The sequence below is a fragment of the Priceomyces carsonii genome (genome assembly GCF_900007245.1).
Source record: "Priceomyces carsonii strain CBS4050 genome assembly, scaffold: Debaryomyces_carsonii_scaffold_6, whole genome shotgun sequence".
Taxonomy (NCBI): domain Eukaryota; kingdom Fungi; phylum Ascomycota; class Pichiomycetes; order Serinales; family Debaryomycetaceae; genus Priceomyces; species Priceomyces carsonii.
In genome coordinates, this window is record NW_026946679.1 from 1,174,655 (window position 1) to 1,191,054 (window position 16,400).

Below are 16,400 nucleotides of genomic sequence, written 5' to 3' on the forward strand. Positions count from 1 at the left end.
TCATTGATCTGAGTTCTTTCTCTTCAAGCCAGTTAATTTGTATGTGTAGGCAGTTCTGGCTATATACAGGTGGTTATAGTTTAATTGTATGTTTATTGTGTCGTACAAAGTTTACAATATATTAAATTAAGTTACTATAAGCGTGACGTGATGAATCAATTTCTCCCATCATTAATTTAGCCCAGGGCTGATGACGGAGTTTATTTCTATGGATAATCTTTTCAAATAAAGAAATCCAATGTAGCCTTTCGGACCTAACAGGACAGCCAAAATCAATAATTTCGCCATTTGCAAATTTCAACTTGAACACTTGATCCATCAAAAGAACATCGCTGAAATTCCTATAATTTGGAGAGGAGTTATTCAAATTTTCTTTATCAATATAAATGACATTAACAACTTTAGCCAAGTTTATCTTTGCCCTGGTTTTATGGGTATACTCACTATGCGCTATAAGAGAAGTGCCGCTAAGCTTGAAATACCTTCTTTTCCATGTCTCACAGTCGCCACCCTCTTGATCTAAATAGCCTTCGTAGCTGAGACCAACTTCTTCTTTTAATTCGTCGATACAATCATACGCAGCTTTAATACTTGTCGGTAATGCTTCATTTTGGTCCGTTCTAGGAATGAATAGCATTTTCACTTCTAGCATACAAATCCTGTAGGGGTTGACCCTCTTAATCTCTTGATTTTTGCTGATTGTTTCCCATTCATTAAAGCAGGCTATGTCAAAATTACATGCTTTCGCCGTAATTTGATCCTCGTATTGCAGCATGTCAATATAGCATCTCGCAAATGAACCATCTTGTGCAATTTTTGAGCCCCATGAGTCGCTAGCTTGGGTCGGTACAAACCGTGTTGTCGTAATGATGTCTTTCGAGCCGAACATTCTACTCAATTTATTTTTTGATTTCACAATTCTCCTCTCCTTCACTTCTACGAGTTTTCCTCTTGGCCTCTCATAGTTTGATTTCATAGTCAATATAAATTGAAGAGAATGGCCAACAGTCATTTCGAACTCCTTTCCAATCAATGCATGATTAGTTTCCATTTTGAAACTGGGAGTTTTTATACAATGGACGCCATTGTCTAAAGTCACCGAGAAGTCGGCGTTGTGTTGTCTAATGTCTGGTAACTGAATTCCTTTCAATGCGATAACTCTTAAAAATAATTTTCCTCTTTCCTTTAAACCAGGAGCGACAGGTGCTGAATTTTCTATGTCATTTGACTCCTTTGTAGTATTAAGTATATTGGAAGGAACAGAAACGGTGCTAATGGCATGCTTATGTTCCTTCTCGTCGACTGATCCCTGTGATTCTCTAAGCTTCGAGTTCAAAAGTTCCTTACCACTAAAAGAATTATGTTTGGAATGGCTCTTAGGGGATTTTATAAGTTCTACGGCGGTAACGGAATTACCGTCCTTCACTAGTTTCAACGGAGATCCAATTTTTATAGGTTTAGATTTGTTAGATCTAAGAGGCAGGCCCGTTGGTGTTTGGGGAATTTTTGGCCCAATTGGGGTATGCGGTAACTCCACTTGAGGAAGACTATTAATAGGGCTTAAATCCTTCGTTTTCGTGTCACAGTGTCCGATTAAATCAGCGGTCAGCGTCGACAGCGGGGGAGTCTTAAAAATTGTAGAAGGTTTTTCCGGAGAACCTATAAATTCTGACTCAGGTTCGGGGAAGCTTTGATTGCCATGTGTCATTACCTTGGGTGGAATTGACTTTTGAGACGAAATGATCGAATTAGCATTACTAGAATCCTCGTTGAGAGTACCGAAGCCGCCTAATATTTGATTATTTTGCACCTTTGAAAGCTCAAATCTAGAAGTTCTTCCATCTCCTAATACAGAGCTATCTGTAGAGGTGTCATATATTGAGGCATGTAAATGTAGATCCTCATATTCGTTGTTTGGTTGAACAATAGAATTTTTCTGAGGTCGTATATCTTTTAACTTGATATTAGAATATTCATTTTGAGTAAGCACCTGCTTAGCGCTCAAGATTCTTTTTATATCATCCCTGTCCATGCTAGGTAGAGTTTTCATGCCTTCACTTTTGATGGTTGGTGGGCCGATCAAATCCTCAAAAATATCGTTATATTGGTTCCTAGGAGATAAAAGAGAAGCTGTTCTTTTTATTTCAAAAGACGGAACCTTAAATTTCGATGGACGAGTCTCTGCTTGAGGCTTCTGAGCAGGTTGCTGAATAGAGAAGTTCGTATTAACTCTCAAAGGAATTCTCTTTTTGCTTAACTCTTGGCGACTGTTTTCGTCTTGCAAATAGCTTGAATCTTTAGTCGCCAATATGTTTCTAGTGTCTAAGCGGTCACTTGAAGGCTTGGACAGGTGAAACAGATTGATGGTTGTGCTTCTATCTATAATGTTTCTAAATTTTCCTTCAAAGCCAGAGTCTTCAGATATTTCAGGTAAAAACCCACTGACATTGAGGTCCTCAAAGTCCGGACTTATTATTCTTCTTGACATGACATTGACCTCTTTGAGTTTTTTGTTGGCGGGTTGTATAAGTTTCGATACATATGAGGATTGAGATGGTGAACCTAAGACTGATAAATTATAAACATTTTGGGTATGGTCCTTTTGAGAATCCCTTCTCTGTTTTCTTTGTGAACGCCATATGGTAATAAAATCAACTTGCTTGGATTCTTGATCATGTTCGGCGGACAATGATTCTTCATAGGTATTCAAAGTTGAGTTTAAGTGTCTAGTAAAATCATCAAAAGAATTATTATTGATTTCAACTAGAGGTAGAGCAATTCCATTCGGAGGCGCTATATTTGACGAATTAGCCAATATTTCAGTACCATCCTCTACCAGACTGGTAAGCCTTGCCTCTTCCATCTCCTGAATTGGCGAAGGCGGTATTGTAGCATCAATTGCCTCATCAATTTTTAGTTTTTGCTCAGAAATACGTTTCGTGAGGTCGTCAGACGCATCCATAAATTCTTGGATTGATTCACTTGACGTCATTGGAGTTCCCTTCGATTTTGTTATCGGCATTTTCGGTGGCATCATTTCAACTTGAACATTCGGCTGGCATATATTTGTTGTGTCCTCATTATCTTCCCTGTCCCCATCGTTGCTATCCTCAAGTTTCCAATCACTATCCATATGAAATCTAAGCGAGAACTGCGCCGAAAAATTGGATTCATCCGTGTCGGTGCTTTTGGAATTATCAAACTTTGTGATTTCATCAGTCTGAGGCGCGTCTGGATCAAGCTTTTCATCCTTAGTATATTTTGCACATACTTCAGAGTTCATCGAAGACGCTGACTTTATGCAATACTCTTTCTTGATGCCTGGATCTGTTGAAGAGTATAATTGCTTCTCTTCTCCTTTCTCATGCATTTCTGTCTTGATTGCAACTCGCGGTGAATTTGATGCATTCACAACACAAGGCTTCTCTTTTATCTCCGCCAATGATGATCCACCATATGAAGTTCTTGAAACGGCATCCATTTCTTCACTAGACTCGTTAATTTTATTACTTTTTAACAAATTCATTATAATCTGCTCGGTGTTGTCATTGAAAGAATCATGAAAAATATCATTATCTGATGATTCCGATTTGTCTTCTTTCTTTGTCAACTGCTCAGTGTCACCACCCTCAAGCTTCTCTTGGGACGTAGGAAGAAGTGATTCCATGAATTCGTTTGAGAAGCCTTTTACTCCATCATGAACTTGTAACCCCTTATTTTTGTCTGTAAGATTGATCGATTCTAGTGTTCTATTTGTGTCTTTTAAAGATTGCAATGAGGATTGCGATGAACCTGAAGACCTTAATTGAATTTCTGAGTTTCTGCTAAGCGAGTCAAGAGGATTCTCAATATCCTCATCCATCTTTTGAAGGCCAAATGACAAATGATTAATATTATAATCAGCCTTATGTTTCATAGCATTCTGAAGATTACTTAATTGTTCGTCCAAATCGTCTCGATTGTTTTTTGAAGATAGGTAAATGTCCATTTTTTCATTTAATGATAAGTTACTAAATTTCCCCTGTTTTAATCTTATATCATTTAATGACGAGATATCGATGTCATCTTTGGCTCCTGAACTTAATAGTGATGTGAAACTAGATGAAGTATGGGGCGGCGGCGCTGGTGGGGTGGAGCCTTCGCCATCTGAGCTTGATTTGTTATTTAATTCGTTCCATTCGTGACTCATCATATAGGGCACGGAGACCTTATCGTCAGCAGATAGTACTGAGGCATTTCCCGAATCAGGATAATGGTGTATCTCGGGGTTTGAACTTGTGAAAACAACACTCTTTCTTGGGGAGCTGGAATTAGTTCTCTTCATAATGGATTTATTTGGGGAGGAGTTTACATAGTTCCGGGCAGAATCTTCTAAGACAGGTTCTGAAGACGCAACGTTTTCCAAAAATACCTCTTCTTTTGATTTTTCTATCGTTTTCTTTAAATCCCCAGGATTAGAGCAATTAAAATTTCGGTCCAATACATCTGACGCGTCATTTGCAACTTCTTCATCAGTAATGCATGTCTCAGAGCTAGAATTGAACTCTTTCGATGAAAGTACTTCATTGTGAATTTGATCATTTGTAGGTATACCTTCCGATGTTTTGGTAGATAAACTTATATCAGTGTTATTATTGACTAGGCGGTCATCTACTTTCTCAGGTTTGATATCAGTATTCAATGATCCTGGAAAATCTTGACATAAAGTCGTTAGTATGCTGAAATATCTTGTAATCTCAGTGAATATCAAAGTGCAACAATAATGCTTCACATTGATATCCTTGGTTAATGGTAGGAACACTTACCACTCTCTTTGCTCAGCAAGAACTCCATATTATGAGTCAGCACGCTCTTCAGAGTTGAATACTGAATTTCTTCAGCTTCCTTTGATAGTGAAGACATCGTGCAGTCAGCCTTAAAGATAAAAGGGTTTCTTATTTCTTTGTTTATGACCACACCCTTTAGCCAGGTTGATGTAAAAAGTGAAGTCTTTGTTTATGTTTTGATTCCTTTTTTCCGTTAAAGGAAATGTCGTTTTGTGTCTTCTTAATGTCGAAAGTTGACTAATGAGACGTTCTATTTTAGTCACGAGCTCTCGGTTTCAGAGAACGAAGTGACAAAGATATCAATAAAAGAAAAGATGTAGTCATATTCGTTAAGAGTAAGAAAGGGATAGTACGAGAGTATGATATATGATACTTCTAGCCATTTTTTAATATACACCGGACTTGTATAGATGTTTTAAGATATTTAAACCACAAAGCAAGGTGCTCTTCTTTTACTCATAATGAACCTTTTAAATATTGACTGATGAAAGCAAAGAACCTATGAAACTTGACCCAAACTTCCCTATTTATTTTCTACATATCTTTTTAGAGTCTCCCAAGGTTGCACACTCTGACCTGCATCGGTAGGTTAATGACAGCACCATGGGGGCTCAGTTTTACTAAGGTACAATTTCACTTTATGAGACGACATCCTTATTATCTATTTGGTCTACTTTTGTTGCCCCATTAAGCTTGTTAACGGGCTGTGTTATACTATGATGTCTTTTATCGATATTGTGTCTTTTGTTCCTGGCTCACACTGCTTTCATCTATGACGCGAAATCTTCAACGCGCCACGAGACGTGACAATACATTATAAATAAACATATCGAAATAAACTAGAATGTAAAGGAGACGGTTACCTTAAAGAGCCTAATTTTTGATACATTTTTTGAGCGTTGAGCTAGAACGATTGGATCAAAGTTGGGAAAATAAGCATGGTGCATTCAAACTTTAGAGCCTTGGTGAGTTGACGGATAATGCATTTCATGTTTGCATTTATTAAGGTTGAATATAAAAAGCTGAATTCACGCCAAGTACAAAATGGTTTCGTAGTTTTGTTTTCGAATTGCAGAAAGTTTCGTCTGGAAGTTTGTCGTCGATAGTCCTGTCCTTGAACTCTAGCATGTTGAAATTTTTCATTTATACAATAATAGCTGTGTTGTTGGTTCCGGCCCAAGCTGACAATTCCTGTTCCTTTAAGACTACGATCACGGCTGCCTCTGCCGTCTCTGAGTTGAGTTCTTGTTCAACTTTAAGTGGGAGCATTGAAGTTTCGGGTGATGAAATTACTTCTATAGATTTGAGCTCTGTCGAGGAAATTGCTGCAGACATTGACTTTTTTAATTCTTCTTCAGTAACAGATATCAATTTAAATAAGTTGGAGAAAGTTTCAGGTTCTTTGAAGGTTCAAGCCTATACACAATTGCATACCATTGATTTTTCTTCTTTGTCTGAAGTTGCACAATTATCTTTAATTTCGTTACCGTCGTTTGCCGTTTTGAACCTTCAGAAACCACTTTCTAAGGTCGATTACCTAGAGATTTCGGATACCGCTTTAAGCTCTTTGGATGGGTTCAATTTAGAACAGGCTGGGACTTTTAATATTAACAATAACAAAAATATCTCAACCATTGATCTAGCTTTAGAATCAGCATCTGAGAACTTAATATTAAGTTTCAATAGTGATGATGCCGAGATCAAGTTGGATAACTTAAAATGGGCATCAAACTTGACCATTCAGGACGTATCTAGCTTGTCAGCCCAGAACTTGACTTCAGTTAATGGGACTGTTGTTTTGGGTTATAATACATTTGAATCATTAGAACTTGATAATTTAGAAAAGGTTGGAGGCTCCTTGCAACTCTTTGCAAATGATGATATGACTGAATTTGATTTCAGTCATCTAGAATCTATTGGAGGAGAGTTACGTATTTATAACAATTCTGACTTAGTGGACATGGAGAATGCGTTAAAGAAGCTAAAAACAGTCAAAGGTGCAGTAAATATCAATGGAAAGTTTGATAACTTTACCTTGCCGGCATTAAAGGAAGTCGATGGTGATTTTACAGTAGCGTCAACTTCATCAGAGTTCGACTGTAAGGAGTTCGATTCTTTGCATAGCAAAAAGAAAATAGAAGGTCATAAGTACACTTGCAAACACGGCAAGAAAAAGACAAGTTCTTCTTCAAGTTCGCTGTCAGAGGCTTCTGGGTCTGGCGCCTACGACTCTTCCTCTGGATCAGATGGTTCAAGCTCATCGTCGTCATCATCTTCTTCTTCTTCCTCTTCAAAATCATCTGATGCAACCTCTTTATTCAGCAAAGCAACGATTTTGTTTGCAGCATTGGGTTACTCTTTATCCTTCATTTTGTAACTTAATATTATACCCTAGTTTGTGAAATTGTTCGTAGAAATTGAAAAGAGAATATAGATTACTCTGCATGCTCTAGAATCGTTTTTCATTTTTGACCCTGAAATACCGAGTAAGTTAATAATTTAAGTTCTTGCCTTCGATTGAAATTTGATCTCGACCAATGCCTTTTCACTTGATGTTTACATTTTTTCCAATTTCAGTTTAATTGCCCCTACTTACGCGATAGCTATAAATAATTTTCGACCAGATCAGGACAAGTAAAATACTTTAAGAGCTCTTTAAGTAGCACGAAAGAATTTATAATCAGTTAAACGCGATTGCAATCCATCAAACTTCAAAGGCTTTCTTTTGTGCTTCTGAAAAAAATATAGAGTACTCGGTACTTTGGTCCTGATATCATTGTGACTAGTAAGTTTCTGCCAACAAAATGTCTTTAATTGAACGTTTCAAGAGTGCCAACCAAGGACATCTCTTCAAGTTCTTTGATTCTCTTACGGAGGAACGCCAAAAAAAATTTTTAAATCAACTTTCGGCAATCGAAGATCCTCTGAAGCTAGTTGAAACTGTCCAAAAAGCTATCAAGTTTTCACCTGGTTGCTCTCTGGCAAGAGCGGTTACTCAGCTTCCTGATACTGCAACGGCATCTACTCTCGATTTTGATAATAAAACAAAAAAAGAATGGAATGATATAGGGTTGAAGGCAATTTCAAACAATGAAGTTGGCATCTTGTTGATGGCGGGAGGACAAGGCACGAGATTAGGGTCTTCAGATCCAAAAGGTTGCTACAATGTTGGTCTTCCATCTAACAAATCGTTGTTCCAAATCCAGGCTGAAAAGATCTTAAAAATTCAGCAGTTGGCTAAGGTTAAGTTTCCATCTAGTTCGCCCCATCTCCAATGGTACATAATGACCAGTGGTCCAACAAGACATCCAACTGAAAAATTTTTCGGCGAACACAATTACTTTGGTTTGAAGAAAGATCAGGTTGTCTTTTTCGATCAAGGAACACTTCCGTGTTTTACCCTTGATGGATCCAAGATGTTGTTACAGGCTGAAGATAAGATATGCGTATCTCCGGATGGAAATGGAGGCTTATACAAGGCAATGTCCAAAAATGGAATCTTAGAAGATATAGAAAAAAGAGGCATCAAGCACATTCATATGTATTGTGTTGATAACTCCTTAGTCAAAGTTGCTGATCCCATATTTTTGGGTTTTGCCATCTCTAAAGATCTCGAATTGGGAACTAAAGTCGTCAGGAAAAGAGATGCGAGCGAAAAGGTCGGATTGATTGTCCTAGATAAAGATAAGGAGAGACCATGTGTCATTGAGTATAGTGAGATATCCAGCGAACTTAGTAATGAAATGGATCCTAATGAACCTTCAAAATTATTTTTGCGAGCTGCTAATATAGTAAACCATTACTATTCGGTCGATTTATTGAAGAGGTATATTCCAAAATGGATTTCTTCTCAGGACTATTTGCCATTTCATATTGCAAAAAAGAAAATTTTAACTATTGATTGCTCTGGAAAACCCTATAAACCTGAAGAACCTAATGGCATTAAATTGGAACAGTTTATTTTTGATGTCTTTCCATCAATAGAGCTTCTGAAGTTTGGCTGTCTCGAGGTAGACAGGGCAGAAGAATTTTCTCCACTTAAGAATTCTGATGCAGCATTGAATGATACACCATCTACTTGCAGAAAACACTATCTTGGCTTAGGAACTAAATGGGTGAAAGAAAATGGAGGCATTGTTGAAGAGGGTGGTCTTGTGGAGGTTAGTTCTTTATCAAGTTATGCTGGTGAGGGACTAGCATTTGTCAAAGGAAAGCATTATAAAAATGGAGATCAAGTTTGAATGACATTTGATGTAAACACACATATTTTTAATTTCAAACATTATTTAACAGCAGCAGCATTCTACATCTTCAATATTTCTATTGTAAATAGTCTCTACCTTGCTAATTTATTAAACTTTACCAAAGACATATATGCTTTCTAAGTAGTCGTTTCAGTAGAAAATGAGACATCTGGAAAATCCGTTGAAGTAGTTGTCACGCTGGCACTAGATGATGATCTCGTTTTGCAGGACCCTGCTCTTTTTTTAATCAAGATTTTTTCTGGATGAGTTCTTTTCTGAATAACCTCTTTTCTTTCCAGAAAAGTCATTTGCTGCTTCAAGACCATGGAATTCACTGTTGCAAAAATAAAGAGTAGTAATATCATGAAACTGAAAGATTTGAACAACATATTAAAAGTTTTCGGTTAGTATTACGTTAATTTACTTGAGCCTGATTGATAGAAATCGCACCTTCTAAATATATATTTATATATGCCTACACAAACGAAGTCTAATACATTAACCATGGCTGGTAATTTTCAGAGTTGGCAAGATATTTGATAGTTTCTAATAAATAAAAAAAACTTCCAAATAAAGCGATAGCAATTATGCAACACTAACAAAAAGTGTATCAGTAAATGCGACCTTCAATATATATATACCGAAGATATCATGATCTGGGTGTCCTGAAACACTCCAAAATAAGGCGCCTGGATCACATCTTCAAGAAGATCAAATCTTTTTTTCTTTGGATCCCACAGATACATATACGCCACAGCTTCGGTATCGAGAAAGAAAACGGAATTTCAAATTACTGATCTGTCGATATTGAATTTAGATCGGTCAATCTTAAGATCAATAGAACACAGCAATCGTTAGTGCTGTATTATTGCTTCCACATTTTTCATGACATCACTTCTCTGCTTCTATTATTGTATAGTCTCATGGAACTCCTTAAATACACATTGGGCAATGTCTCACTTGCGCCTCTCGCGTGTTTTTTGAAAACAGTTCGAGCCTGAGTAGCAATTTTTTTAAGAGGCAGTACCATGGTGTGCATCTTAGATCCGTGGCAAACTTAAACGTTCTCGGTACTGGATATTAATGAAGGGTCGGCAATCTATATATTTTATTGTTCCTGAGGTGGAGAAAGATTTTAACCCAATATCTAAATTATTTTAAGTTTAAAACCTTTTTTTTAACTGACAAAAATACGGTCGAGTTATACCTTGTTAAAGCTGCTCTTTCATTACACATAAGTAACTAGTTTTGATAGAAACAATGCCTCGCAGGAATAGTAATGCACCATCGCAACCTGTTGTTGCTACCATTGATATAGGAACAACGTCCGCCAGAGCTATTTTGTTTAGTCAGGATGGGCATGAGCTTGCGAAGCACCAAATTGAATATTCTACGTCGGCATCTGAGGCACCTGCGGAGTCTCAAAATAAGGAACAGTTTAGAAGAAGATCATCCTTGATGAGACATGATGAACCGATTTTCACGGCGGAGGGTATTGCAATATCTATAGAGGATAATATAGCTATTGAAAATAATGCTGCTAGCGTCGGACCCACCTTAAGGTTTCCACAGCCAGGTTGGGTTGAATGTATGCCTGTTCATATATTGGCTAATGCAGTTCAGTGCTTAGTTGCTTGTTTGATAACGTTACGAAAGATTAACCAAAATCCAACTTTAAGTGTGAAATATAAAATTAAGGCAATTGGTATTGCAAATATGAGAGAAACCACAATATTATGGTCCAGGAAAACCGGTAAACCTTTAAGTAACGGTATTACGTGGACTGACACTAGGACTGCGGAAATCGTTCAGCATCTTGAAAAGATGACGGATGACGATAGAAAAGAAGAATTGAAGCAAAAGACCGGGTTACCATTATCAACATATTTTTCAGCTGCGAAATTACGTTGGTTATTAGATAATGACGATACGATTAGAGAAGAGTACGAAAAAGCTGACGGTAATTTAATGTTTGGAACAGTTGATACTTGGTTGATATACCATTTGACGAAAGAAAAAGCTTATGTTTCTGATGTTACGAATGCTTCGAGAACCTATTTCATGGACTTAGATACAAAAGACTATGACGATGATTTATTAGATTTCTGGGGAATTGATCCTACTAAAATTAGATTGCCAAAAATTGTCTCAAGTTCGGAGTTTTACGGATCGTTCGCGGCTCCTAATTTACTGAACTTAGGCTTTCATAACAAAATAACCCCCGAAGCATATGAAATCTTGAAAACTATTAACAATATACCAATATGTGGCTGTTTGGGAGATCAATCTGCCTCTTTGGTGGGTCAGTTAGCATTAAAGCCCGGGTCTGCAAAGTGTACTTATGGTACTGGTTGCTTCCTTTTATACAACACTGGTACCAGGAAATTGATATCTGAGCATGGTGCATTGACGACAATCGGTTTTTGGTTCCCAAGCTTGGAAGGTACTTCTTCGGAACCTCATTACGCTTTAGAAGGTTCTATCGCAGTTGCCGGATCTATCATTCAGTGGTTGAGGGATAACTTAAAGTTGATTGAAGAAGCTAAAGACATTGGACCTTTAGCTTCTCAAGTGTCCAACAGTGGAGGGGTTGTGTTCATCCCTGCCTTTTCTGGCCTTTATGCACCTTACTGGGATGGTGGTGCAAGAGGAACCATATTTGGCATGACTCAATATACTTCATCTGGTCATATAGCAAGAGCAGCTTTAGAAGGTGTTTGTTTTCAAGTCAGAGCTATTTTGCGTGCTATGGCGAATGATGCTGGGACGAGTGAGGACTTTTTAGAAGAGGCGATGAATGGAGAAAACGAGAAAAAACCTTTGAGCTCTTTAGCTGTCGATGGTGGTATGTCGAAAGCAGATGAAGTTTTACAAATTCAAGCAGATATCTTAGGTCCATGTGTAACTGTTAAAAGAGCAACTATATCTGAATGTACGGCACTAGGTGCTGCTCTTGCAGCAGGTCTTTCATTTAAAGATGAGAAAGATAGAGTATGGAAAGACTTTGAGGATATAAATAACAAGTTTAGCGTTGGAAAAGCTGGCGACAATTTGTTTCATGCTGAGTTGCCTGACAAGGATAGAAGGTACAACTGGAAGAGATGGGAAAAGGCGATTGAAAGAGCCAAGGGTTGGTTGGATGACTAGTGCTTCCATTTCATTAGCGACTGCAAGATGTTTAGTTTTCATCTGACGTATAATCATCTATGTCAAGTATAGAATGATCTGCGTCAGAGGATGAGATTCTTAATCTTTCCTCTGATGCAGATTCCATATTATAGATAATGTTAGAGTCATTTTTAGTATTCGTACTGGTTGAAATTTGTAGGTTGTCAAAGTTGAAAGAACTCTCTGCTATTTCTTCATGGCGAATGTCGTCGGAGTTTTTCAGAGGAGAAAAATTCTCAAATAATCCCTTAACAAAGTTAGAAGTTTTGTTGGTTAGCTCATCAAGTTCAACTGATTGTCGGTTTAAAAAGTAAGAGAAGTCTTCTTTTAGCTTCAATTCATTCACATTATTTGAAAATTGATGTTGCAATTTATGTAAGTAAGTTGAAGAACCACTAAGTGAGGGATTAGACTCTGTGTGCGAAACATCAGTATACTTTGTACGCGGTCTAGTTGTTTCGAATATACTTGATGCACATTTCCGTAACGACAGAAAACTGACTTTCTGGGTTTCTTTTGGCTCATTTTTTAGGTTGTCTTGCCCCTTTAGCCTTTCTAGTTTTCTTGAAATCTCTATTAACTGTACTTTAGTTTGTTCAACACTTCTTTCGAATTCTACTAGCTCTTTCTGCTTGGTCAAAAGCTGATTTAAAAGACTCTCCTCCGTTTCCAATATATAGATGTCGCTATGTTCAATGGAACGAGACGCCTGATCTATGGGAACATAAACTGGAAGCTTGACTTTCCTTGTGCATAGTGATGGCATAGAACCGAGCTTCTCAGTGCTCCCTTTTTTACCTGGTGATAAAGAAAATTTTACCAATCCAGTACTCAGGCTAACCAATCTCTCATTTTTTAGACGCCCAGCATATCCATCGCAATTCACATTGGTCAGGGAGGGTCTAAGGATGGAGTAAGACTTACATGTAGAGAGCTTAGTTTTAGAATCTCTATTTTCTTTGTCCCTGGCAGCATTCATATTGAAATAAGGGGTAACAGTTTAATAAAGATAATGAAGGTGACAGAATGAATCAACAATAAGCTAAACTTCCACCTTGTTTTAGTGGCAGGGCTACACTATGTAAAGCCGATTTTGCAATAATTTAGCATTCCTAATGAGGAAATTTCATAATAACGAATTAATTGAAATTACGATCACATGATAGGAAAGTATTGACCCTCAAAAATTCAGATGCTTGAATAAATTGCCACGATTGCTTCTCTTCTAAAGTCATACATCCTTATAAATTATCTAATAAATTTATTTCAAGATGGTTTTTATTACTTTATCAAAGATTAAGCTCTTCCTCTCGACGTTTTTGTTGTTTTATGTCACCTATTTATACACATACAAGTGTGAAAAGTTGGCCGAATCTCCATTAGAACATGGAGTTCAACAAGTCTTCCATCCTTTGAGTCACTCTCATAACGTCTTTTGTGATGCATTGAGCAAGTTTGAGAAGTTTTCCACACCATATGTTGAATCTGGTCATGCCTTTTTGGATAAGAATGTTCATTCTCACCATTTATTCATTGAATATAAGATTGGTGAGAAATTACAAGTCGCTAAAGAAAAGTACTATCAGTTTGTTTATCCAGTGCTCTTGAAGATCTTCGAATACTTTGAAGTAGTTGAGTACCACGTAAGTGAGCATGTGATAGAAACTTACGGAAAATTAAAGGCTCTTTATGAAGAAAAAGTAGCCAAATGAGTTATCCTTCATTATACCGTAAATGAAATTGCTTTTATTATTCAAGGACTTTGCGGAGTTTCTTTGTGTGTATGAATGATCGATATGTATGTTAGTTTAGTATTCTAATAGGTTTTAACTACTTATTTTATTCAATCAACGTCTTATTATTTAATACCCGAAGTTAAATGACTGTAATATATGATCGACCAATAAACTTTAAGAGCCTATTTCATCAAAGTATCTATTAAACTATATAAAGCTATATTAAAACAAGTTATTCATCAACAGTATCACCAACATCATCAATATCAGAGAGATCACTAATATTACTATCCAACGTAGCATCATCTTCAAGTCGATCGCTCCCATCTAGTTCCACGTCGGATCCCCAGGAATGAGATTTGGTGTTCTCTGCAGGATTTGTCTGGTTCACTCTCTTTTGCAAATCACTAACTGCACTTTCTCTCAACTGGAACGCCACGTTCGCCTTCGCTCTCATTATCTTCAAGTAGTCGTCATGCTCACGAAGTAAGGCGCTGATATGAAACTCTACTTTTTTCAAATACTCGTCCCATTTTTCCAATCCACTTGGAATAAGAGCACTGTTATCTTTGTAATCGCTTGCTTGATTATAATACATATCCCTCGCATGAAAAAACTCTTCTTTGATTTTATGGAAACGTTTCCAACCATTCCACGTTAATTCGTCATCATAATGAGGGCTAGATTTTTCAAGTTCTTCTATTATGTTCGATAATCTGTTCGAATACTCTAAGACTGTCCGTTCAGCAAATGATTCCAAGATATCGATCGTATCTTGTACTACATCAAAGTATTTCGTTAATATACCTTTGTGACTTTGATTAATGATTTCTCGTATCCCATTAACAATATTTTCGTCAGTCTGATATGCCTGAGTGAAAATATCCCTAACTTCTTGCCTTGTAACTGATTCAGAAATCTGTTCTGAACTTTTTACTTTTTCAAAATCCCTATTTATTTCACGTATCATTTTATCTAGTTCTTTATAGCTTTTGAAATTTTCAGCTTGTATATTTTGAAGTTTTTCAGAAATTTGTGACTTAATTGAATTAATAACTTCTTCAACTGCTGGATCCATATCTAGTTGTAAATTTCGAGCAGCAAGACTTAAAGTTTTTTGCACCTTCTGTCCCCAGCGATCTAGCTCAGCATCAATTTTGACTTTACTTTGGTCTACCTGATCTGGCAATGAGGTCAAAGATGAAGGTTCGCGCGTCACTGTCACTGTAGAGGTTACTTTTATTGTAAGATCTTCGCTTTCATCTTCTGAAAATTCATTTATGATATCCTTTACAACATCAACAATATTTTCTGATTGTTGCGTTGTTGCATGCTTCACTTCATTAAAATGCATTACATTCTTAAGCTCATTTCTAATAAACTTCGTTCTCTCTTGTAAGTTAATTTTATTCGACTTCTCTAACAAGATTTTGTAGGCGTCTTTTACCATGCTCCAATAATAACTTACGTTTAATTTCTCAAAAACCCAAGAAAATAGTTCGGAGATTTTAGATTGTGCTGGCGCTACTCTCAGGTGAACAAGGGTTGATATCATTCTATAAAGCTTCTGAATTCCTAACGCGATCTTATCGCTCCAATCCATTAACGTTGGAGAAGTACTTGCTTTGATAAAGTAGAACAAATTAATAGATTTTGCTTGTAAAACCTTTAACAAATCATTAAATTTAGATCTTACCTTGTAGCTGCTCTCCACCTTTTTGACTTGCCGTACTAACAGGTGGTAATTTCGTTGAAAGTTGATTTTATCATCTATTTCCTCAAATACCGGTCTAACATTATTTTCAAAAAAAGGATGCACCTTTTCTTGCAAAACAGGGTCAATAGTACTTAAGAAGATAGGTCTTATGTAGTTATTGCTAAAAGAACAAGTGTAATAATAGACACCTTCCGCAGGTAATATGTTTGCTTCCTTGGAAATAGGACATACAACCGTCAAAGTATACATAAAATATGTTATTATAGCCAAAGGAAGCCAAATTTTAAGCTTGAACAAGCCCATGTCCTCGATTGTCTTTCACACTGTCTTTGAAGGCTCCTTCTTTTTTGAGGATTTTTTTAACGTTTTCTCATGATCTTTTTTCTTTTGTTTACTTGTGACTCCATCAAATTTTTAATCCTGCATATCGACTACCATATCATCGTACTATGGGACCAAAAGGGTAGCTCACATTTCTACAAGAGTACTAAAAGCATGATCTGAGCCATATGTCGATTTCTTGATTCCTGGGTCCATGTTTTCGTTGGCACATCCATGTCAATCATAAAAAGTAGAATATGGAATGAATTCGCTTCCAAGAGGAAACATGAGTGTAAATATTTTGACGAAGTGACGTAGTTGACATTGAAATGACTTCGATTGAATGATCACAAGTCTTCTTGATGGCCTTTTAGCTTTGATAGCTCAG

General features: G+C 36.9%; 8 protein-coding genes across 8 annotated transcripts; 4 read left to right on the forward strand and 4 right to left on the reverse strand.

Moving 5' to 3' along the window:
• Positions 1-121: 121 nt before the first annotated feature.
• Positions 122-4,833, reverse strand: INT1 (Int1p; the record flags this gene model as incomplete). Its single annotated transcript, XM_062955772.1, has 2 exons — positions 122-4,686; positions 4,806-4,833. The coding sequence occupies 2 exons, from the start codon at positions 4,831-4,833 to the stop codon at positions 122-124; spliced, it is 4,593 nt and encodes a 1,530-aa protein (XP_062812342.1).
• Positions 4,834-5,952: 1,119 nt separating this feature from the next.
• Positions 5,953-7,203, forward strand: ECM331 (Ecm331p; the record flags this gene model as incomplete). The annotated part of the gene is made up of 1 exon (XM_062955773.1): positions 5,953-7,203. The coding sequence occupies one exon, from the start codon at positions 5,953-5,955 to the stop codon at positions 7,201-7,203; it is 1,251 nt and encodes a 416-aa protein (XP_062812343.1).
• Positions 7,204-7,630: 427 nt separating this feature from the next.
• On the forward strand, positions 7,631-9,067 carry UAP1 (UDP-N-acetylglucosamine diphosphorylase; the record flags this gene model as incomplete). The annotated part of the gene is made up of 1 exon (XM_062955774.1): positions 7,631-9,067. One exon carries the CDS (start codon positions 7,631-7,633, stop codon positions 9,065-9,067), a length of 1,437 nt encoding a protein of 478 aa, XP_062812344.1.
• A 140-nt stretch (positions 9,068-9,207) lies between these two features.
• PRCAT00005687001 (uncharacterized protein) lies at positions 9,208-9,459 on the reverse strand (the record flags this gene model as incomplete). Its single annotated transcript, XM_062955775.1, has 1 exon — positions 9,208-9,459. The coding sequence occupies one exon, from the start codon at positions 9,457-9,459 to the stop codon at positions 9,208-9,210; it is 252 nt and encodes an 83-aa protein (XP_062812345.1).
• Positions 9,460-10,330: 871 nt separating this feature from the next.
• Positions 10,331-12,217, forward strand: GUT1 (glycerol kinase; the record flags this gene model as incomplete). Its single annotated transcript, XM_062955777.1, has 1 exon — positions 10,331-12,217. The coding sequence occupies one exon, from the start codon at positions 10,331-10,333 to the stop codon at positions 12,215-12,217; it is 1,887 nt and encodes a 628-aa protein (XP_062812346.1).
• Positions 12,218-12,248: 31 nt separating this feature from the next.
• PRCAT00005689001 (uncharacterized protein) lies at positions 12,249-13,217 on the reverse strand (the record flags this gene model as incomplete). Its single annotated transcript, XM_062955778.1, has 1 exon — positions 12,249-13,217. One exon carries the CDS (start codon positions 13,215-13,217, stop codon positions 12,249-12,251), a length of 969 nt encoding a protein of 322 aa, XP_062812347.1.
• A 292-nt stretch (positions 13,218-13,509) lies between these two features.
• Positions 13,510-13,950, forward strand: PRCAT00005690001 (uncharacterized protein; the record flags this gene model as incomplete). Its single annotated transcript, XM_062955779.1, has 1 exon — positions 13,510-13,950. The coding sequence occupies one exon, from the start codon at positions 13,510-13,512 to the stop codon at positions 13,948-13,950; it is 441 nt and encodes a 146-aa protein (XP_062812348.1).
• A 256-nt stretch (positions 13,951-14,206) lies between these two features.
• Positions 14,207-15,994, reverse strand: PRCAT00005691001 (uncharacterized protein; the record flags this gene model as incomplete). Its single annotated transcript, XM_062955780.1, has 1 exon — positions 14,207-15,994. One exon carries the CDS (start codon positions 15,992-15,994, stop codon positions 14,207-14,209), a length of 1,788 nt encoding a protein of 595 aa, XP_062812349.1.
• Between the last annotated feature and the right edge of the window lie 406 nt (positions 15,995-16,400).